This window comes from Phytophthora ramorum, assembly GCF_020800215.1.
Source record: "Phytophthora ramorum isolate Pr-102 chromosome Unknown Phyram_PR-102_s0009, whole genome shotgun sequence".
Classification (NCBI taxonomy): Eukaryota; Oomycota; class Peronosporomycetes; order Peronosporales; family Peronosporaceae; genus Phytophthora; species Phytophthora ramorum.
Window position 1 is genome coordinate 1,964,726 of NW_027150655.1, and position 21,869 is coordinate 1,986,594.

The 21,869-nt window shown below is 55.9% G+C and overlaps 11 protein-coding genes across 11 annotated transcripts; 6 read left to right on the forward strand and 5 right to left on the reverse strand.

Annotated features, from left to right (window-relative positions):
* Positions 1 to 488: 488 nt before the first annotated feature.
* KRP23_10337 (uncharacterized protein) lies at positions 489 to 758 on the forward strand (the record flags this gene model as incomplete). The annotated part of the gene is made up of 1 exon (XM_067880774.1): positions 489 to 758. The coding sequence occupies one exon, from the start codon at positions 489 to 491 to the stop codon at positions 756 to 758; it is 270 nt and encodes an 89-aa protein (XP_067742167.1).
* A 541-nt stretch (positions 759 to 1,299) lies between these two features.
* KRP23_10338 (60S ribosomal protein L19-2) lies at positions 1,300 to 1,934 on the forward strand (the record flags this gene model as incomplete). The annotated part of the gene is made up of 2 exons (XM_067880775.1): positions 1,300 to 1,325; positions 1,403 to 1,934. The coding sequence occupies 2 exons, from the start codon at positions 1,300 to 1,302 to the stop codon at positions 1,932 to 1,934; spliced, it is 558 nt and encodes a 185-aa protein (XP_067742168.1).
* Positions 1,935 to 2,310: 376 nt separating this feature from the next.
* Positions 2,311 to 2,995, forward strand: KRP23_10339 (uncharacterized protein; the record flags this gene model as incomplete). The annotated part of the gene is made up of 4 exons (XM_067880776.1): positions 2,311 to 2,364; positions 2,455 to 2,547; positions 2,669 to 2,796; positions 2,896 to 2,995. 4 exons carry the CDS (start codon positions 2,311 to 2,313, stop codon positions 2,993 to 2,995), a joined length of 375 nt encoding a protein of 124 aa, XP_067742169.1.
* Positions 2,996 to 3,131: 136 nt separating this feature from the next.
* KRP23_10340 (Mitochondrial carnitine/acylcarnitine carrier protein) lies at positions 3,132 to 4,503 on the reverse strand (the record flags this gene model as incomplete). The annotated part of the gene is made up of 6 exons (XM_067880777.1): positions 3,132 to 3,486; positions 3,571 to 3,839; positions 3,933 to 4,031; positions 4,111 to 4,250; positions 4,332 to 4,373; positions 4,476 to 4,503. The coding sequence occupies 6 exons, from the start codon at positions 4,501 to 4,503 to the stop codon at positions 3,132 to 3,134; spliced, it is 933 nt and encodes a 310-aa protein (XP_067742170.1).
* Positions 4,504 to 5,928: 1,425 nt separating this feature from the next.
* On the forward strand, positions 5,929 to 6,495 carry KRP23_10341 (uncharacterized protein; the record flags this gene model as incomplete). Its single annotated transcript, XM_067880778.1, has 1 exon — positions 5,929 to 6,495. One exon carries the CDS (start codon positions 5,929 to 5,931, stop codon positions 6,493 to 6,495), a length of 567 nt encoding a protein of 188 aa, XP_067742171.1.
* Positions 6,496 to 7,152: 657 nt separating this feature from the next.
* Positions 7,153 to 8,178, forward strand: KRP23_10342 (Phosphoribosylaminoimidazole-succinocarboxamide synthase; the record flags this gene model as incomplete). Its single annotated transcript, XM_067880779.1, has 1 exon — positions 7,153 to 8,178. The coding sequence occupies one exon, from the start codon at positions 7,153 to 7,155 to the stop codon at positions 8,176 to 8,178; it is 1,026 nt and encodes a 341-aa protein (XP_067742172.1).
* Positions 8,179 to 8,997: 819 nt separating this feature from the next.
* On the reverse strand, positions 8,998 to 10,305 carry KRP23_10343 (putative magnesium transporter NIPA8; the record flags this gene model as incomplete). The annotated part of the gene is made up of 1 exon (XM_067880780.1): positions 8,998 to 10,305. One exon carries the CDS (start codon positions 10,303 to 10,305, stop codon positions 8,998 to 9,000), a length of 1,308 nt encoding a protein of 435 aa, XP_067742173.1.
* Positions 10,306 to 10,905: 600 nt separating this feature from the next.
* On the reverse strand, positions 10,906 to 11,769 carry KRP23_10344 (Protein NLP7; the record flags this gene model as incomplete). Its single annotated transcript, XM_067880781.1, has 1 exon — positions 10,906 to 11,769. The coding sequence occupies one exon, from the start codon at positions 11,767 to 11,769 to the stop codon at positions 10,906 to 10,908; it is 864 nt and encodes a 287-aa protein (XP_067742174.1).
* A 2,112-nt stretch (positions 11,770 to 13,881) lies between these two features.
* On the reverse strand, positions 13,882 to 17,054 carry KRP23_10345 (putative ubiquitin-like-specific protease 2A; the record flags this gene model as incomplete). Its single annotated transcript, XM_067880782.1, has 11 exons — positions 13,882 to 14,260; positions 14,329 to 14,411; positions 14,496 to 14,559; positions 14,633 to 14,839; positions 14,902 to 15,069; positions 15,140 to 15,253; positions 15,328 to 15,433; positions 15,509 to 15,678; positions 15,739 to 16,520; positions 16,592 to 16,838; positions 16,900 to 17,054. 11 exons carry the CDS (start codon positions 17,052 to 17,054, stop codon positions 13,882 to 13,884), a joined length of 2,475 nt encoding a protein of 824 aa, XP_067742175.1.
* A 1,685-nt stretch (positions 17,055 to 18,739) lies between these two features.
* On the forward strand, positions 18,740 to 19,244 carry KRP23_10346 (uncharacterized protein; the record flags this gene model as incomplete). Its single annotated transcript, XM_067880783.1, has 2 exons — positions 18,740 to 19,015; positions 19,086 to 19,244. The coding sequence occupies 2 exons, from the start codon at positions 18,740 to 18,742 to the stop codon at positions 19,242 to 19,244; spliced, it is 435 nt and encodes a 144-aa protein (XP_067742176.1).
* A 508-nt stretch (positions 19,245 to 19,752) lies between these two features.
* Positions 19,753 to 21,135, reverse strand: KRP23_10347 (uncharacterized protein; the record flags this gene model as incomplete). The annotated part of the gene is made up of 1 exon (XM_067880785.1): positions 19,753 to 21,135. The coding sequence occupies one exon, from the start codon at positions 21,133 to 21,135 to the stop codon at positions 19,753 to 19,755; it is 1,383 nt and encodes a 460-aa protein (XP_067742177.1).
* Between the last annotated feature and the right edge of the window lie 734 nt (positions 21,136 to 21,869).

The window sequence follows — 21,869 nt, forward strand, 5'->3', positions numbered from 1 at the left end:
ACTCTGAAGCTGTTGATATTTGCTCGGACAGTCAAGCTGTCTAGTTGCTCAAGTCCTTGTTTTGTGTAGCCTTATCTTCCAGTCGAGTCGGATTTGCCCTTGTGTAGTCGATCTTGCGTCACCTTGGCTTCTGTCTTTCGCTTTAGGCTGATCGCCCGACGGGTACTCGGAGTTGTGAATACCGTTGGGCGCAATACATTGTTGCCGTAGCCTGTCGTTGAATTTACAACGTTTAGAGCCACAAATCACCGAGTTGACGCCATTCTTCGGCGTAACAGGATGCCTCTTCCCAGGCACGAACACTGCTGCGGCTTTGCATGAAGCAACGAGCTTGACTTGATGGCAGTCAATGCGCAGCTTCCCAGCGCAATATCCCCGAAACCCGTGGCATTGCCAGACAGACTTTGGCGACCGAAAAGCTCACGCTCACAACGCAACTTGCCTCCAAGAACGTACTCGGGATCAAGCCACCAAGCACCGCGAAGACAATGAAGTTGACCGCTCTCGCCGTCGCTGCGGTCCTCGCAACAACGAACCTCGTCGCTGCTGAGCCGCCTGCCCTACGAGCTCTGGCGGACACTGCCCCCGCTGGAGCTGTCGAGGGCAACGCTGCAGACGCGCCCAACGAAGCTGGAGACAAGAATGAGTGGGGCTGGGGCCATGGTTGGGGCCATGGCTGGGGCCATGGCTGGGGCTGGGGCCGCCCATGGGGCTGGGGCCATGGTTGGGGCTGGGGCCGCCCAGGCTGGGGCTGGTAAATGGCCCAGTCCGGCGCGGCCGCGGTTGCGTCGACGGAGTTGTTGGTTGTTGACTGCAATAATCCCGCCGCCCGCCACGTATGAACTCGCCTGTGTCGGCGAGCTGCTGAGTAGCGTTTAGCTTTTGCTTTCTTGAAACACGAACTCTGTTAGCTGTCACTTGGTCACCTCTGCCTCTTGCTTAGCAGCAGCACACACAGAATGTTGGTTGTCTGCGTCGCTCCTTCATCTCTGTTGCTGTCACCTTAAAACCTGCCACTATAGCGATTGGCTCGGGAAAACCAGCGTTTTGGTGGGGTCGAGCATCCTTCGGCTTCAACCTACAAATCTAGGATTGATCCTAGAGTCTCTTTATAGGACGGTTCGCCGAACCGCGAACCGGTCCTAACCGTACTTAGTCGGGAGTCGGGCAGCGCCAGTCATTTGGTTTCGCCCCCTTTACTTGGAAATTGTATGGCGGTCTCGGCGTTTGTATGAGCCTGCGCTTCCGCCAGCGCTTCCGACGGCCATTTATTCTTTGGGACAAATCGGAAGAAAGAATATGGTGTCCTTGAAGCTTCAGAAGCGGTGCGTGTACAGCAGGCTCCACACAGGTTATACAGGTTGCGAGGTGCTGACTTGGCGTGTCCTTTTGCTCCTCACAGTCTGGCCGCGTCCGTGCTCAAGTGCGGCAAGCGCAAAATCTGGCTCGACCCGAACGAGTCGAACGAGATTGCGCTGGCCAACTCGCGTCAGAACATCCGCAAGCTTGTGAAGGATGGCTTTGTCATCAAGAAGCCGCAGGTGATCCACTCGCGCGCTCGCTTCACCAAGCGCAACGAGGCCAAGCGCAAGGGCCGCCACACGGGCATCGGTAAGCGTCGCGGTACGGCCAACGCGCGTCTGCCCTTCAAGGTGATCTGGATGCGTCGTATCCGTGTGCTCCGTCGTCTCCTTCGCAAGTATCGCGAGGCCAAGAAGATCGACAAGCACATCTACCACGAGCTGTACATGCGCAGCAAGGGTAACCAGTTCAAGAACAAGCGTGTGCTCATGGAGACCATCCACAAGATGAAGGCCGAGCGCCACCGCGAGAAGACGCTCAAGGAGCAGTCGGAGGCGCGCAAGGAGAAGGCCAAGTCGGCCCGCGACCGCAAGGCCAAGAAGGCCGCTGCTCCCGCCGCCAAGAAGGAGTAAATGTTCTCCTCTCTTGACTCGCTCGAGACAGTGACCACTCTGTCACGTCACCCGAAGGAATAAAATTCTTCCTGAAGATGCCCGCATCTTTTGTCCCACCAAACTTGTTGTTGCTACCTATATTGACTGTTGTGTTTGTCAGTCTGCTGTCCTGCTTGCAAAAGGTGTCTCGGTTTCCAGTAGTGCTGTCGGGTTGTCAGAAGGAATGCTTTGGTGCGACTCCTACGCATTGACAATCCAATCTGCTGTGATAATAATCGTCGTGGCGACAAACAAATAAGGCTAGGGACCTCGTAATAACAGCCACAGGAGAGATATCCAGAGGTCAGTCACCTCTTTTTTTTTGTCGCATGGACTTAACTTAAAACTTTCGAGAATGGACTCGAGCATGGACACCGACGCTTCCATCTCCAAGGCCAAGCTGCACGAGGTATCGTCGCCTTATACACCCAGAAAGAGCTGTTCTATCTGTTCACACTGATCTAACCAACGTGCCTAACCGTTCTCTCCGTGCCTGCAGGCGTTCGACGTGCTGCCGAACCTCATTGACGTGCTCAAGGACGTGGCCAGCTCCACCCAAGAGACCATGCGGATCGGAGACATCTCTGCGTCGGTAAGGCAATAACTGATGCATAGGGGGCTCTCTCTTTGTGTAGCTTATGAGGTCTGTTCTTCCCCGCCTCCTACGCTGATGCTAACATGCGCGTGTGGGCCACTTCGATTGCCGACGGCAGGCTGTATCAGTGAAGCAAAAGTACACGGAGGCGCTGGAGCTGCTGCGCTCATTGCCCGGCACCGACACGTCACTGGAAGAGCAGGAAACGGCTATAGCGGATGCGAAGGCGGAGCTCAAGCGCATCTCGTACGTTACGACTGGGAAAACGGCTTCTTGCTGGGGTGCATGCTCGAGCAACCGTTAATTGACGCCCTTATTGTTATGTGTTGCGCTGTTCATATGCAGAGATGTGGTGGAGCTGTACAACAACACTTTGTATCGCGGAACGGACGAGCCGCGAGCAGAGATCAACGACGCCTTCTCTCGCAAGAGTCTCTTGAAGTGAGCGAGAGGAGCTTCCCACCTTCTCCAAGCAGTAATATATGCAGGCCCTTCCTAGTCCTCCCAAACAGGATCGCACTAATGAAACATTTGCAGGAGAGATCGCGTCCTGTATTTATCAAACGCTCAACTCACTTTGGCTAGTAGAATCCGAAGTAGCCCAGGAATTTCTTGGAGAACTCGACACCGAGGAAGCATGCAGCGTTGGCTGGAAATGCGCGGGCCATGGCAGGACCCACGCCGTTGAAGAGAGCACCAGGGCCCTCTTCCTTCATGAGTACCTGGAAGCAGTGCACAATACCGCGGTACGTGCCCTCCGGCGCGGTTTGGATGCGTGACTTAATGACATCGGGCGGGATGGCGATGACCCAGTTGATGATACCCGCAAAACCGCCAGCCACGAACACGCGGAAGGCGTTCAAGTCCGACGGGTCCTTGCCCTTGGGCGTGAGACCGCGCTTAATTGCCTCAAAACCGCCAAAGTATCCCACAGAGCTGCATGATAAGCAATGCATCGCCGCAGTTAGTCTCCCATAAACAACACTCTACTGCAGTGAAAAATAACTTCAGAGCGCTTACCCTGGGACATCACGCAGCAAAGTAGCTTCCCAGCCACGGAAGATACTCGACAGGCCACCCGTACGGTACAACTTCTTGGCACAGTCAATCATGCCGTCGTACAGTTTCGGCTCACCGCGCTCCACGGCTTGAGCCTGGATCTGCAGCAAGCACTTGATGCGCTCACCAGGAGCCATGACCACAGTGGCCGGGATGGCCGAGAAACCACCGGCAAACATGATCTGTCCCATGGACAGCGGCGTCGTGGGTGATTGGCCCGACGTCTTGATCTGTGGGCGGATTGCAACAATGGAATATGCATGATTAAGACATCGCAAACAGGTTGTGGAGCTCCATTGGCATCGCTGGAAGTGCGTGCTTACCGCGATGAGCTTGCCCATGTCGTAGCCCCAGAAACAGGTGGCAAAGATGGGGGTGACGCCCACCAGTGGCGCCGACATGCCGCGATACAGGCCGCGGAACTGCAAAAAGAAGAGCAAGTAGCAGGTTAGCATCCTATTGGAATAGGTCCGCAATAGGAAGCAGCTTTACAGCTCGTACCCCGTCCTTGGCGACCATCTTGCGGGCGCAGTCGACGGCGTTGGCGTACATGGGCTGCTGGCCGGGCAGCGGCTTCGCCTGCGTCTGCATGTTGACCTTGATGAGATCCAGGGGGTGGCCCGTGGCCACGAGACACACGCCTGCATTGATGCGCAAAGTGTTTGGATGGCCGCAGTTAGTTGTCATGACCATTCAATACCGAAGCGACGTAGACAACGTACCGCCGAAGCCGCCGGTAATGAAGGACACCACGCCCGACGTCGCTGCAGGTGGAGGAAGGCAAGAGCAGAGGCGTCAGTCATATCGCGACCCTTTGTAGTGAGTGGCAATAGCTAAACACAGCAGCAGAGGAAGAGTGGACGTACGCTTGTTGGTCGCAGCTTCGTCGCTCATGTTGGTTGCTGCTGGGGAATAAGACGATGTCGGAGGTCCGGGGCTCTTGGCGCGGATCGAGGAGTGTTTCACGTTCGAATGGGCGGGGGGACTCGCCGTTTACGTGACCTGAAGTTTGCTTCAAGTTGCCAGCATGGCTCCGCCGAATATGCAAGATCCGATCAGTTTTAGCAGGCCCACACTTGCTTTTTGTATGTTACGTTAAATGATCGTGACTCGGAGGATATTTCAGTTTGATTGGATATTGCGTTTCACGAGTGCTCATCGATCTGAAACCACCGGACAAGTACAAACGACACTGTTGCTGCCACCGAAGGGCAGAGGAAAGCTTGCCTGGTGACGCAGGCATCATGGCAAGCACGGCAAACAGCACAACTTCCGTCCAATACTCTGTATTGGACGAGCGCCAAGCCCTTGCTGGTCGCGCGTGACGCGCAAGTATATTAGCAATTAGCAATTGGCGTCTTTGGAATCAAAACCTTGCTGTGGTATGCCAAACCCCGCGAGGTGCAAGTTGCAGGCGTTGCCGTGTGGTTCAACCCGTTGTCGGAACAAACGGACACCAGCGGCCAGTTCAACCTGCATCAGGAGGGGGGTACTGTTCAAATCGAGCTGTGTGTATTGAACCGGTAACCACTCGACCACGTCTCGCAGCGTCCCAGGTCGCTGCTGGCCAGCCAGAGCGTTTCGAGGAGTAGCAGCCAATGCCGGCCACCACGAGCTCGTTTAGCTGAATGCTACACGCGCCCGAGCACAGCCGGCTGGAAACTTGACTGGCGCGGGGCCGGTGAACAGAGCGCATGCAATCTTACACGGCCACCACCAACCAGCCGGCGGCTCGTCCTCGAGCCGCTCGATTCGCCGAAATGAGTCGTCGGTGGCGCTCCACACTGGCCAAAATGGTCGTCGGCCGCGCACTTTTCGTCCAATCTGCTCGCGCAGGCTTTGACCCGCGTCGCGTTTTGTCAAAAAGTGAAACATACCGACTTCGATACCGTCGCATACCGTTGCGGTTGACTTGAAAAATGTATGTTGACCACGGCGCTCACCCTGTTTTGGAATGTGGAAAGAGGCCTTTTTCCGCGCGCCTGGCGTTTCGAGCGTTCTCTGCGCTGCTCTCACTTCTCTTCTGCCGATGGCTCGATCATTGCTGAATTTGCGGTCTTGGACGCAAGTGCTTACCTGGCAGACCTTCAGCTAAGAAGAAGAGGAGGAAGAGCCGCAGCCTGAGCCTAGACGCCACGTCGAAGCTTAAGACGCCTGGCAGTACACTTGCCCCCCCCCCTCACTTGCCTCTCTCCATCGTCTTGCCCCTCTTGCAGCAGCGCTCACTACGCTGTCCTGTTTGTACCCGTGCATCGTACCAAGCAGCGCCAGGGCTATCTGAGTCAAGCCACTCACACACTCCACCGCCTGGCCCACGTTATGGAAGTTCAGGTGGACACCATGCCGATCACCCAAAGTTCCAAGAAGCGCAAGAGCCTCTTCAATGCCGCGTCGCCAATCGCGCCACGCGTGTCGGTTTGCGGGATGCGCTCGCCCATGGCTACGCCGCTGGGGTCACCTTCATCCGTGAATGCCTCGTCAGCCGACGGCGTCAACCTGTCAGCAGCGCTGACTGCGCTCAAGGTGTCGCTCAAGCGCGACTTCGAGAGCTTCGCGCCGCCCACCCCCGCCGTGTCGCCAGCCCACGGCCGCGGTTTTACTAAGCGCGGCCGGTTCGATTTTGTCGACGAGGAGATCGAAACGGACGCTGAAGAGCATCAGCGTGTCAAGGCGCCAGCAGCACCCACGAACGCGCTGCTGGCCGTCAGCAACCGCATCAAGTTCGAGCTAGAAAAGCGCCGTCGCCGCGATCGTGAACGGGCGCAGAAGCCTCGCAGACGAACACAGCTGAGCTACTTTGCCATCGTCGGAGCCTTCCAGCGCGCAGCACACGAGCGCGAACTCGCCGTGCAGCTCGAGTGCGTCGTTGAGGCGTCATCGGACTAATAACTTCACATCGTCGAGCACCAGCAGCTGGTCGTCCGGCCGAATGCAGTCGCGACACACCCGTCGCGAGGAAGCTCCTGCCCGCCTCCTCTCCCAGCCTCGAGCATTTTGAGCTATCTATTCGAGCCACACATAGTCTTGTGCAAATAACTATCGTACTAATACAGAGAAACATACCATACGCCCGCGTTCGTTTCTCCACAGAGAAATCTGCTGGCGAACCCCCTTGCAGCTGGTGGCAATGTCGCGACATTGTCCAGGCATCCCAGGGCAGCCAGCGCCCACGCACTACACTCGCGTGGCGTGGCGCGACTCACGCAGCGGCCATATGCCCTAGACCTCGAAGCGGTGACAGGTTCTCACCACCTCACGGAGCTGGCTACACACGAAGCAACCAGCTCAATCGTAGAGGAAACGCCGGCCGTGAGAAGCAAGAGTAGCACCAGAACAGCGGAGGAAAAGCCGCCAAGAAATTCTGGCAAGAATAGCCAGCACTCGAACTTTTTTCACGGTGTTGTTCGCCGATTGATTGCAATTTTGGTGGCGGTTCGTGGTGTGGCATGAAGCACCATATTATGTTACGCCACACCACACAAACATAATGCGTGTTCGCTGACCAGCCAAACTTCAGAACCGCTCCGCCGTCCGTCCTCCACCATGAACGCCGCCGTCGCTGAAGCCGAGAAGCGCACGCAGACGTACCTGCCCAAGATCGAGAACGGGCAGACCCTGACGGCCACGTCGCTGGCCGTGCTCAGCGAAGAGCTGCCGAGTTTCCGCCAGATCACGGGCAAGGTGCGCGACGTGTACGTGTTCGAGGACCGCGTGCTGCTCGTGTCGACGGACCGGCAGTCAGCCTTCGACCGCGCGCTGGCCTCAGTGCCCTTCAAGAGCCGCGTGCTGACGCTCACGAGCGTCTGGTGGTTCCAGCAGACGCAGCACATTGTGCGCAACCACTTGCTGGGGGTGCCGCACCCGTCCGCGATGCTCTGCAGCAAGTGCAGCGTCTTCCCCGTGGAGTTTGTGGTGCGCGGCTACATCACGGGCTCCACGAGCACGAGCATGTGGACCAACTACAACAAGGGCAGCCGCGATTTTTGTGGCCACAAGCTGGCGGACGGCTACGTGCAGCACCAGAAGCTGCCCGCGAACCTCGTGACGCCCACCACCAAGGACGAGCACGACGAGCTTATCTCCGGCCTGGAAATCGTCCGCAGTGGACGCATGACCCAGGAGCAGTGGGACTTCTGCGAGAAGAAGACGCTTGAGCTCTTTGCGTTTGGCCAGGAACAGGCGGCCAAGCGCGGCCTCATCCTGGTGGACACCAAGTACGAGTTTGGTGTGGACCAGGCCACGGGCGACATCACGCTCATTGACGAGATCCACACACCCGACTCGAGCCGCTACTGGCTGGCCGACTCGTACGACGAGCGTATGGCCGCCGGCACGTCGCCCGAGAACATTGACAAGGAGTTCCTGCGTCTCTGGTTCAAGGAGCACTGCGACCCGTACAAGGACGCGGTGCTCCCAGAGGCGCCCAAGGAGCTCGTAAGCGAGCTGTCTCGCCGCTACATTCTGCTGTACGAGCTCATCACGGGCTCGCCCTTCGAGTTCCCGGCGGTGGACAGCAAGCCCGAGGACGAGCTGGTCGAGGGCGTGCGCAAGGCGCTGCTCTCTAACTAGAGTTGGTGCCTGCACCTATCCATATGATATTGTCGGCGTAGCAAGGCTAGAGATGGAAACTATAATAGATCCGTCTACGACCTAAGCTGGGAATATTATACATGTACAACAGCACTGTTTGCTAGTATACCGGGAGCTCTTTCTGGTACATGTAGTGATTCATAGGTATGCGCAGCTTGAGTCGTGGGAGCGAAGCGCGTATCCAAATGCCAGCACTGTTCAACATGGGTGTCGATGCTTCAAGGCCTCCCCAAAAAACAAAAAATGAAAATGATTTTTGCCACACTGCAACGGAAACCCGCTGCAAATCGTCTTTGGCACGCGGAAGCTGCTGAAAACCGCTACAAATTTCTTCGACTTGCGGATTGTAAAGGCATTCCATGCAATATATTCGTCTTATGCTATTGCAAGTCATGCGCCATGGTGTCCATACATATTCTCAATTGCATGTAATATCCAAACTGTTGTCCCTACCATCAATCTCTGCAGGACTCCCGACCTCACGATCGGTGAACGAATCCAAATTCTGCATGTATGTTAGCGTCAGTTTGCAGCATTTGGGTGCTAACCACTGCGTGCGCCAGGTAATGACAGTAAGTTATCGTTTGTCCATGGGTTCCGCCAACGTGTTGCAGAGAATATTGCATGGCTCATGCATCTTGTAGTACTCAGCTGCATGTGGAACCGACACTACAATGTTGACTGCAACAGCGAGAACGTTAGAAATCCTTGCTAACGTATTTTTTCAAGACAAGAGTCGATTGTAAGCTCAAATACATACGCACACATGTACTGAGTATCATCAATCGCGTTGATGCATTAGTTCCCTGAGAGGTCTCGACTTTCTTTCCTGCCTGCGAAAGATGGCATTTCAAAGATCGACAGCGGAGGGGCTACGGTTGCTGCTACTATTGTCCCCGCAGGGCCAACAGGCAGTACGGACGCCTTCGAGCGCTGCCCCAGTATTTTTGATGATGGCGGGTAGGTGCTTGGCTCTGGTTGCTTCTTTGCGTGCATCACCGGCACGCCATGGTCTTGGAAAAAAGTGGCTGTTTCGCTCAGGGTCGGACTCGCTTCCCATCGAGCCTTGATGTTGCGAGCCTGCTGGCAGCGGCGAATAAAGAGCAGCATGCTAGCTGCAGCCCGCAGTCGCCTTAACGGGCTGAGTTTGTGCATATCACGATGAGCCAGTTTGACCACCCCGCTGATTGTGATCATTGCACCCAGCGAGAACATACCGAGCGCAAGCGGCTTCATGTGCGCAAACTCTTTAAAGTAGACACCACCGCCGAAGATCGACACCGAAATGAAGAAACACTGGAACACGGGCACCACGAACACGGCGTCAAATTTTTGCAGGCCGTGAGCAAGCCAGTGAATTTGCATGAAGACGCAGGCTAGCATGCTCAATGTGATGGCATAGGCTTCGAACATGTCAAACTGGTTGTCGCCCTCAATTGTTGTCTTCATGAGTTCAGCCATAGACTTGGCGAACAGCACGGACTGTGCGCCGTAGATACCCGATAACGCAGGATAGCTCACTGAATGCAGCTTGGCGTAGCGCTTGTACTCCGGCGAGCTCCTTCCTTTCTCGTTGAGCAGGCGCTCCATCCTTCGGGTCAGCAAGTACAGTAAAATACACGAGACCCCCATAAGAGTCGCGTACACGACAAAGAGGGGCTCGCGATATAGCGCAACAAGCTCGTGCACCGTATAGCATGCACTCTCCTTCTCGGCAAAGGTGGCGACCACGATGATGCCCAACAGCACGAGTGCGGTACCGATGGCGTCGGATCTTGTAAACTTCTCCTTGAGAAATAGCGACGCGAAAACAACATTGGCCACCATGGTCGAACCCCCAACGGGCGTGGCCAGCGACTGCGGCAGGAAACCAAGCGCAACGAAGTCCAGGGCGCTGCCGCCCACCACGAGCAGCAACCCGATCACCCACAGCGGCTGGCGAAAGTAACCGCGTTTAGAGCTGACGGTGCGAGCCTTGGCTTCGCGCATGAAGGAGAACTTCTGCAGGTTCACGCCCATGTTGGTGCAGACGGAGCCCACGATGCTGAGAATCACGCCCACATACCACAGATTGCTGGCCTTGTTTTCGTGCTTGCCGCAACCCATGGCTTCGTTTAACAGCACTTCGTGCACGAGGCGATACGCTGCTTACACGCCCAGCCACTGTTGTTGTGCTCCTGCGTTTGTCCTGGCCCCATATCCATATTTATAGCGATGCATTTCATCCGACAATAGCGCTGATCCGAACATAGTAAATACTTGCCGTTTGTATGCTTCAAGTTGAAGTGGATGTAGCCACCCAACTGACTGCAGGACTGTCATTGCAGAGTGCACCGACTGGCGACGAGAAGCACTGTGGCGCTTAAGCTGTGCGAAGCGACGCCTGCAGCGACAAATTTCCGAGCAGGAAACGCTAAGAAACCAAGAAACATCGTCACGGTGAAGTTCACCGGGTCGAGGCTCAAGTCAGCAATTGCGCTTTTGGATTGCGTGTCAAGACGCCACTAATGTTCTAGATCTTCCCGAACTGCTTGGATTTCTGCTGCTTATTTATCTCACTTTGCTGACTTCTAACTATCGTTTGGCCGATACGAGCATGGGTGCGCTCGCATTGACACTACCTTGCATGGCGGGCAGCTCTCTCCAACTAAACACTACACTACGACTTCAACTACTACTGCACTTTACTCCAGGCGTCGTCCCTGTTTAACACAGAATGGACTGCAGCGACATTGGCAAGCTGGCTCGACGCGTGTTGAGACGCTGGGCGGAGGGCCCAGGCGCGCCGCTGTCGGCCGTCCAATCCTGCTGCACGGGCTCGGTGGCCATCGGCGGCGCACCAGTCCCACTCGGGCCCTCTTCATCGTCGGACAAGGCGCTGCGTGTCGCCGTTGCCACTTTCTTGCGGCTCTTGGCGCGGTTGCCGCGCTTGACCATCTCTTCCGTGGCGGGCGAAGCCAAGCGCCCGGCCGAGATACCCTTGGCCGCGGTGTTGGGGTCCTGCATGATGCACTCGAGCGTGTACTCGAAGGCCGCGATCTTCTTGGCGATGTACTCCTTGTTGGTGCCCTTGGCCACGCCCAGCGACTCACGCAACATGTCGATGCTCTTCTGCAAGCTGCGGATCTGGCGGTGCGGCCAGCGTTGGATGCCGTGACGCCGGCAGATCTTCTTGAGCAGCGTGGCACAGATGCCGAACTTGCGCGCGACGGCGGCAATGGGCATGTTGAAACACGCACGCAGATCCTCGAGCTGCACCACCGGCCCGTAGCGTTTGTTGCTGCCTCGCGGCGTGACTGCAACGGCCGCACTTGGGTGCAGCTGCAGCTTGTAGGCCATGGGGCTCACGGAGTTAAAGGCGTCGAAATTGAAGACGTCAGCGGGACTCGTGGCGCCCGAGGGCGGCGAGGGCAGAGACACCTCTACGGACAGGCCAGCCATCTTGTCGCGGTAGCTGGGTGGCTGCTGCTGTCGCTCGAGCTTGACGGGATCGTCCCGCTTGAGCGACATGAGGATCTCGCCCATGAGCATGTCGTCGACACTGAGTGACGTGGGAATCATAGCGGCCATTGTGACAGCAGTGCAAGGAGTAGCTTTTCACTGGGGGTCAGATGCGCTAGACGCGGCAGATAGCGTAATGAGCGTTGGCGATGTCCATTGTGGCGACCAGGTGGGCGGGAATCGAGTGGCGCGTGTGCATAGCTTCCATTTTTCCAGTTTGACTGGGTTTCACTATGTAAGTGGGAACAGACGCTAAACTTCAAAAACCTGCGAGGACGCATGTCGGACGCGCTTTGCTCTCCTCGCGTATCAGACGCATACAAAATGAAGGTTACACTACCTGTGAAACTCAATTGTCAAGGGGTGAAGGGATCGTGGCGCTGCACCCCATCCCTCCGCATCCCTTCGCGGTCCTTGGCGCGACCTTCGTGCGACATCGCGCCTCTTCGGACACGCGGAGAGATCTTTGCCGCAGCTGCGTGCGCGATTCCTGAAACACACGCCAGCGATGGCTCTCAGGTGGTGGCGGCGCATGTGTTGGTCATGCTGTTACATGCCCCCCCCTCTATTGTCAACCTCTATTTGCCATGGCCTGTCCATTCATCTAGTCGACAGACCGAGAGGGGGGCGCCATTGCCCGGCGTCGGGCTCCGATGCTTGGTCGGTCTGAGACAAAGCTGAGCTGGATTGACGCCACATCGGCAGGAGCTCTCCCGATTGGCCAAAACGAGTTTTGGCGAATGGTGTGCGGCCGAGTCTTGCGTGTCAGCTGAATGCATTTCGTCAATCGGGGCAACTTCAATGCAGGATACTGTACGACGGTCTCCGCAAAAAAGGCAAGCAACATTTATTTAATGCTGGTACATTTCGAAGAAGGTAGTCCTGGCGAGTGCAAGACAAGACGGTGGCGAACGTCACACACGTAGGAGATGAAGAAGAAAACGTCAACTCAACTGGGCAAGGCATTGCGTGTGTGTTCATTATTGCTGTTGTTACGAAGACGCGCTGACCAAATCAAGTGCGGCGCAGTCCGAAGCAACCTCACTGCAGCGCTCGCGAGCAAGCACCGTAAAGAGGGTCGACACAGAAGTCGAGATGCTACGCCGCGACTGCGTTGGCGTCTGACGCTTAGTCACGTTAGCAGTAGTAGAGGCCCCCGAACGGCATGCCGAGACCGCAGCCGCCACCGTAGAGACCGGCGCCGAAGCGGGTCCAGTAGTTGAGCGGGTAGGCCCATCCAGGGACGCCACCGCAGCGGAAGCCGAAGCGGTAGGGTCCGAAGCCGCCCCACCCACCCCAGCTTCCCCATCCACTGAGACCCCAGCCGCCGTATCCGCCACCAACACCCCACCCGAAGCCCTCCTGGTTGTCTCCGTTCGCGTCGTGGTGCTTGGCCTCCATGGCCTCCAGGGCCTCGTTGGCGCCGGCAGGTTGCTCGATGTTCTCGACGGTTCCCGTGAGCTCGACGCCGTCGGGCAAGGCGGCGCTCTGGGCCACTTCGAGCGCCTCGGACGGTGACAGCACAGCCACTGCTGTTGACGGGTTTGTGGCGGCGACTTCAGCTCCGGCCCTTGCGCCGGCAACGTTGGCCGTGACAACGATGGCAGTGATGGCGATGGCGGCGAACTTCATGGTGTGCAGTGTGTTGGCGGGTGGGTGGGTGTTGTTGCTGCTGCTGGTGGTGGTGGTGGAGTTGCGCTGTGGGAGGCAAGTTGCGTTGTGATGACAGGAAGAGCGGGCGGGTCGGCAGGCAGGTGGACCGGACAGGCACTTTCAGCGAGCGTTTAGTGTCTTGGCCCGCGAACTGCGGTCGTCTAGTTCATCGCAAGTTTGGAGGAGGTCATCGGTCGCCATCTTTCGTCGTCGCCGATGGCTGGTTGATAGTGACAACTGCGCGGACAATTCGGGCGAACGGCGTTGGTGTCGCTGTCTGTCCGTCTGTCTGGCTGTGTGCAGGATCGTGTATGTTTCCCCGCCGCGTCTTCAATCGGAAAGTTAGGCATTTACACTATGGGATGCTTGCGGTGCTACAGCTACATGTATCGAAGAGCAGATTTTGCCCCATGATTCGAGTTACTTCGAAGTAAATAGCACAACCTGAAGTCGCCAGACTACCGTATTGCCCGTTCAAAACCGTGCTACTAATTTCCCTGCTACTGGTACGTACTCCAATGCTAAATGCTACGCGTTGGCTGCCTTCTCCTTTTTGCGCACCTGATACTCACTCGCATCTCCTTTGATGTACTGCCGAATCTGCTTCCGGGTGGCTCTGATGTCTTCAGCAGAGAACGCGCTCGACGTGATCAATGCATCAAGGTCGTCGTCTGTGACGTCCTTGCTGATCACACCTCCGTTCTCAGCCAACAAACCCAGCTCCAGACAGTTTTTCAGGATAACCTCGGCGAACTTCAACACGTACACGCCACAGTCATAGCTGTTCTCTTGGAGCGGCGCCTTCACGTTCATTGTCAGCACACGATCTATCCCGTACTCGGATGCTGATTCCATCTCATCGTCACCTGAGCGTCCTCTGGAGTTCTCCCACTCCATACGCAAAAATCTGCCATCGACAACAAGTAGTTAGCCCAGCATCAAGAACTCCAAAAGCACGGCCACTACACTACGTACGCTCGGAGGTTACGAATGATAGCAGCTTTGCGATGGTAAGACCCAAGTGGATCCAATACAGCGATACAGGAGAAGGCGTCGTCCTGGTGAGTGAAACCAGACGCGGCGCAGCAAACACAGGTGTGAGCTGAAGCAACATCGTTCGAAAACAATGTCGGACCACCTACCTCGTTACATAACTCAGAGCCCGCGAGGCCGGGGTTCAAAATGATGGCAAGGCTCCAGTGCACGCTGAAAGTCACATAGTAAAAGGGATTAGAACACTTGCTCAAGATCTGCACACACGTCACAGCACCCGACTTACTCCTTGTTGATAGGAATAAATATGATCGAGCGCTTGAAGAAATTGGACCGTGCAAGCCACGTCGACACGTTCTTGTACCCAGTTTCCATGCGAGCGCTCGCTGTAGAACCCTTCCCAGCTCGCAGCCTGGAGTAAAAGTGCGAGCTGAGGAATAACACCTTATCCTGAACGATCTCGTTGTCTCGAAAGTTCTCCAGCATCATGCGTCTACACAGCAACGTCCAAAAGGTCAGTGCCCTGGCACCAGCTACAGCAATCAGCGGACATACTTGAAGTAATAGTCGATGATGTTGTCGTTCAAGTAGCGTCTGGGCTTCAATCGCGACACATCGTCACCAATAATTGTCACGATGTCGGAGGTACAGGGCGGCAAAGGGTATGTAAGCAACATAGCATTGCCTGCAATGTCATCCTCATCAGCATCCTCATCCGACAGACTGCAAACATAAAGTCACATGATTAATACATGCTTGTTCGAAACCACGAACAGCGTCGATACGCCCGTACCTGTCCTCATTCTCTCCAGTGTTTTTTCGCCGCCGTGAACGCCGATCTGCACGGTAGATAAAAGGATCTTTCACCAACGCCTGGAGGTGTTCTTTTGCTTGATCCTTCTCGATTCTGCCAACAGCAACAGCAACAACAAACGTTAGTGTGCTGGGTTATGCCTACAGCATGGTCGAGATGCATCATACATAGGCATTATGTCGGTCTGGGCTCGAAGGGTGTCGATAATCTCGTCTAGACCCGATCCTGTAGCATCCTCCAACGGCCGAAGGACGAAGTATGCTTTTGAGGCATCTACAACCCATTCATGAAAACCGCTATCTTCAGTCTTCGAAGCTTGCTTCCATCAGCGATACTAATATCACGTACCTGAACCTGAAGGATCGTAAAAACTCTTCATCGCAGCTCGATCCGCTCCCGCAGGTAGGTGACACTTGAAAGCTAGAAATGACGCTTCATCCAGCAACTGTTCCATCCTATCTGACTCCTCAACATCAATTTCATTGCTAGCGTCGGCTTCCTGGGAAACATCGTAGTATCTACAGCGCACACGGCCAATCAGCTACCAAAAACACTTCATGAAAACTGCATACACGTACCTAACATCCCGCAAGTCCTTAAATCCCAACAGGTAGTACGGCTTGAAGGGCCACTTGTCGTACTTCGCTCGAATGTTGCGCATGCACATCCGATCGCCCTGAAATAATAGGTCCACAAGACACTGAAAGAGGCCGATCATCACGTCACAGTTGTGAATGCGCGCCACGGAATGTGACTCGATGTCCTCTAGGTCGACCACCGGCTGCTTCTCTACTTGCACTTCCTTCTCCCCACTTATCTGCGAACCAGCCGATCCTTCAGCTCCAGCGTTTGTCGTGTTTTTGCTGTCGCTGATAGATTGCACTTCAGGTTCCGAGCCCGAGTCCGAGTCCAGTGCAATTGGCATCGCTGCCGATCCTTCCGAGTTCATCTTCCGTTTACCGAGCCTCGCCAATCGTGGGCTTCGAAGTGTAAACGGTTCTGCCGAGACTGAAGCGTACTCAAACGGCCGAGGCTTCGTTCGATCCCGCAAAGTGTAGTGCCTCGTTACCGGCGGCGATGTTTTCCGTTCGTTGTTGAGCTTCAATCTTTTATCCGTAGACTCCAACCGTATCCGTGGCTTGGGAGGGGTCCTAGCTGGCCTCGTATTCACCCATCCGCTAGAGCCTCTAGCTGGCTGAGAAACGTCCTTCTTGGGGACCGGTGCGCTCGCAGCTTCCAACGACGACGGCGTCTGGTACGCCAGCGTTTTTAGTGTCGTGCCCGGTCCCCGATTCCTGTTTGTATTCTGAATGGTGATCTGCGTCAGGAAGTCGTTTTGCTTGGCTGGTGGCTTGAAAACCTGCCCAAAATCAACGCACAAAGCTCAGATTTTCCCATTTCCTGCTTCCACTACCACAACAATCTCGTTACATTGTTGAGCACTGCGTCTCCGCTGACAGGGCTGGGTTTAGCACGGACAATGGAGGATCCTGGAGCACCGATGCTCTGTCCACTGGCCTTGGGACGGGTGGACAGGTACTTGTCGGAGCGTCCTCCTGGGTCCTTTTGCTCAGAGTGTCCATCGTCGCCGAAATGGAAATCGCTGTGTCCTTCCTCTGTCCAGCGGATACTGCGGCGGCGGTGGTCAAACTCGGAACTGGAGGACGCAATTGTCCGCCTGGCAGAGATGCAATATATTGAGAACAATATAAGGGCAATGAGGAGGAGATTGGACGCACCGTCGCGTGCGCTCGGCGACCTCGCTGAACTCGAGCGTGTTGGTGGAGAAGCGGTGACTGAAGGAGGAGCTAGGGCGCTGGCCAGAGGGTACCTGTGCGTGACTGGAGTCGTGGAACCGCTTGCCGAATCGCCGGGGAAGGAGCCGGTCGGCCATGGTGGCTGAGCAATATGGGGGACCAATGATTGGGCAGCTTTTTGGCAATAGTAATTATTGCACATAACTTGATATTTGTATGATGGTGTTGAATTGATTTCAATTACAATTATTGGGATGAAATAGGCAGGCAATAAGTGTTATTGATTCACGTCGATGCCATTGAGGCCACGTTGCTGGTCCTTCGTGTGGCTTCAGGCGAACCGGTTGAACGACCAACGCGCCACATGCATTTACTCTCTGTTGGCACTACGAGTATCAATATACATTGCTGCCAATGGATCCGATTACAGTAATCTGCCGGACGAGATGCGAAGGTAGAAGTCTTCTTAGCCTACCACCATTGATATGTTTTACTGTACTGTAACACACTGGTAGTTCTCTAAAAGAAAAGAGAGAGAGCCATGCTCAACTTAACTATCCTCGGCGCATGCACCCCCCCTGACCAGTATATCTTGAAGCAATTTTGGTTTGCCACACAGTCGGCTTGCCTCTCGGTGTTCGTAAATCTCTCTACAATTGGTCAAAACAGTTTCGAATTTTGGCGAATCGCAGGTCAGCCACTCCTTGCGTTTCCAAGGAATGCGTGTCACCACTTGTCAAACCAGCAACTTCAATTTCGCTGCGGCTCCAGAGGATCACTGGCTCACTCCTTCTGGAGGGCGTGCGCAAATGTGCAGACGACACCGGGCTGTCCCTTGGTATAGAGGCCTCGGCGCTGGATTGTGGTTCCTGCACCGAGAGCTCAGAGTGGGTTTGGCGGCTGAAGTCAGGCGATGCGCTTCTTCAGTACAGAGGCGGATGAGCTGCCCCGGGCATTGTCGTTGCCCTCGGGCATGGCCGGTTGAATCTCTGCGCAGTGGATTGTTGGGCCAAATTTCAACCACGGCCATCCGGGCACAGCTCTCGGGGCTTTGCGGAAATGTGAGATGGGAGGTAACGTGGAGCTCGCTGGGGTTTGGAGACAGACCGCCATGCTGCGGCGGAGACTCGCACCTTCGTTGCCACTAGCCACGAAACCCCCCACAGCTGGGCTTGAATGCTTGATTCAGAGCCCGCGCTCCTACTGCTCCTACTCAGCAAGCAATCGAGCAAACCAGCAAGCAGTCGATCTGCGTTGGCGACGCGTCCCGCGTTGTAGTTTCCCGGCGTTAGACTAAGATACGTGGCTACTGTCCCACTCCGTACCACCTCTTTGCAAAATCGTACACACACGGCCGTTCGTATTCCATCTTCGTTCCGCGGCATCAGAGCCTGCAGCAGTGCATGAAAGTGTTGAATCTACGCTGCAAGTCCGGCATGCCCATTTTCAAAGTTGCCTCTGCCTCGACCTCAACCCAATCCGCCGCGAATTCCCGCTCAACCTCATACTCTCTAACCAACCTTTTATTACGGGTCATTCATTTATAAAAGTCTTGCAGTACTTTAAGCTAAATACATTTCGACCTATTTAGAGAGGTAAACTAAACAATGAAGGTTTGCGGCGGTGCATGCGACGTGTTTTTGTGATGTCGCTTGGTGTCGCCGCCCCTTCTTGCCCATACAAATTTCAAGACGAAACCGGCGCTCCAGCTGGTACATGTGCAGCCGGCTCATTGTGCAAAGTCTCCGCAAGACGACAGGACTCAAATCACCACAGAGGCAGCTTCAGAGCAAATTTAGCCCACAGTGTCAACACCTTGGCCATGTCGGACGTCGTCGTGCCGTCCTTCTTCCCCACACCCACCGAGATCGCTGGCGGCCTCCGCTGGGTCAAGCAGCACCCGGTGGTGGCCACGGCCGCCGCAGCCGCCGCCACCGCCGTGAGCGTGCTCACATACCTCAAAGCTGCCGCCGAGGACGAGAAGTTCGCAGTGCTGAGCCCCCGTAAAGAGACGGAGACCGACGACCTCTGCAGCAGCACAGAGAGCGATGCATCCACGCCCACAAGAGACCGTGTGCTCAGTCCGCGCAACCTCAGCGTACGTGACGACATTTGTGCACTTTGACATTTGTACTGGATGCTAATGTCATTTTGGTTTTGTGATGCAGTTTGGAGAGCTAGACGCTGAAGCCGAAGCGACCGAGACGGACGTGTCAATGGACAACGGGGAGCTTGAGGCAGCTTTGAACCAAGCAGACGGAGACACTGTGTCCCCGCAGTGGGGGTGGTACGTCTCCACGACGCCGCCCGAAGAGTATTACCAGTGATCACCTATTTTCCATCAGAGACCAAGTGCCGTAGATTTTGAACCAAGCGTTGCGACGGACTCCCCCAAACCATTGCGGTGACCTCAAGTGGCTTTCCAAACAGCTACTGGCTGCGTTGCCAGATTGAGAAGTTGAGTTCTTCTTAGAGCGGCAGCTCATGGCTTGAGCTGGCCGCACGCCCCCCGTATTCGTCCTAATATATTGAGCCCTCGCAGCGCCATCACTATGTCTATTCGCTCATTATTGGTAGATCTGACACGGTTCTGCAATTCACGTCGTCGAAGCCTACTTCGATCATGGAACGATCAACGGCAACCCGTTACCGTTTTAACGAGAGCGGCGGCACGCGCTTTTGCGGTTGCGGTGCCGTGTTCTGACCGTTGCGAGGAATTAATGGTCGAATTGGAACTGGAAAGCCGCTCACCGAGATCAACTTCAAACGTCTACGAGGAGTGGGTGGCTTGTGTACAGGATTTCTATTTGGTGTCGTTGTTTCTAGCTAGAACTATTAGGATGAGGTGGCATCACGATCGCAGGAGACTCGGCGTGTCCTTGTCGTGGTGTTGACTGCTGCGGCTTCGAGGACGAGCTGCACGCCTTGAACGCTCAAAAAGTTATCCTCGAGTCCGAGGAATCGAAGTGAAGGGCAGGTCGAGTCAGCGAGCAACCTCTGCAGCTCGTTCACGCAGTTGTCCGTGACGAGGTTGCCACCCATGCACAGCACTTGGAGCGAGTGCTGCTGCGTTTGAGCCAACGCAGCCAGAACGGCACGCAGTCCGGTCTCTCCGATAAAGTTGCGGCGCAAGTCCAGACGGGCGAGGCCAGGAGCTTGAGTGGACTGCAGCAGACGCGCTACCTCGAAAGCACCGAGGTCCGCTAGGCTGTTGCCGGAAAGCAGGAGGTCCTCCAGAAGTGGGCAGCAGCCCGTTTCCAGCGCACCGCACAGAGCACGCAGACCGTTGCGGCTCATGGTGTTCACGAACACGGAAATGAGCTGCATCTTCTTGAGACTCGGGAAGACACCGTTGCGGAGAGCACCCGCAAGCGAGAGCACTGCGTCTTCACCATCGTTAGATTGATTCGTCGGCAGCTCGGCACAGCCCCAGGCGTAGAGCGGGGTCGCTGTAGAGCCCACTCTCGTTGCCGTCGGAGCCAACGCCAACGCGCCAGCTTTGTGCACCACGAGCTGCTGCAGATTAATCATCTGAAGCATTGGCGAGTCCGCCACCAAGCCTTGTGTCAACTGCGCCACCTCCACAGTGAGACTCCGCACGCAGCTCGGCAAGAAAGCTGCCGCGAACCGGTTCAGCATCCGTTGACGCATCACCTCTTTGCCATCCAGGAACGAGAAGACGAGGCGTGTGCAGTCCTCGCTGAGCATGGCGAAGATGCTGCAGCTGGAAGTAGTGTAGGTGCATCGTCGACGCTTGGTAGTTCTGGCTACTTGCATCAAATTCCGTGCCACGACACGGCGCTTCCTGCTGCGCACCGCCGTCTCACTGGCGACAGCTTCGTGCACGCTGGAGGCCATGAGGCTCTGGAGTCGTCGTCGTAGGGTGGCCAGGTTGCAGTACTCGGTCAGTGAGCCAGCACGTGAATACAGCGCCAACTCGATGCGCTTGGCCAGCAGCACTGCTCTGTCGGGGGTCACGTTGGACTTGCTGCGACTCCGCGAGAGCTGCAGAATGCGCTGCACCATCACCCGCCGCTCGGGCAGGTGGCTGGTGGACTGCCATTGGATCTGTTCGTTGTGCATCGCTGGAGAGTCCTGCATCTTGGAGCTGCTGTTGATACGCTTGGCAATGCAGCGCTCCGGTCGGAGCTGCAAAGTCCATTGCGGAGCACCCGATCCCGTCGGGGTCGAGGGCGGAGTCATCACCTGGGCATGCATTGCTATCCGCCGGCAAATGTGAAAATGGCAGCTTCAGAGCGCGAGTTGAGGCTTCAGGGCCACCGAGCGCTCTTCTACAGCACCCGGGCCCTTCTCTGAAAGGCATGAGCGTTGACAGTGCCGTCGGGGCATCGAAACGTCCGGCGTGGCAAGGCCGCATCCGCACACCCAGCTGAAACCTGGGAAGAGCTGCCTCCTTGTGCTCTCGAAAAGACGAGCGGATCCCTATCCATCCATGGACGCTCCTGCTGCGAATGCTTTCGATCTACGAAAAGGAGCGACCCCGCGGCTTACGGGCAGCGTGGCGAGTGTCGCTGGCCGAGCAATAAGCGCTCAACCTCGGTCATGCCTGACGCAGCAAGCGCTTGTGATCTGCCATTAAGCAGCCGCATGGGGCTGTGGCTCGGCTTTCGGAGCTGCAAGCACCAGCACGACTTCTACCATCAAAATACAATTCGTCGGCTCTGTGATAAGCAAGCCCTGCTCTCTCCACAGGTAGAGGCCGCCCATGTGGTGAGACTCGCCTCGTCGTTCGCTTTGCACCTTCCACTCGAATCGAATTCGCCGCTGATTATGGAGAGCGATACCAGCCCCTCGAAAACGATTCTACTGAGCTTGGTGGCTCTGAGTAAGGCCCGACTAGAATAGGGATGTCCATTAGCGCCACCTAAAGCGCCACCCGTTCCCCTCCAGCTCACGGTGTGTTACGGAGCTTATGGAGACCATGTCCATGT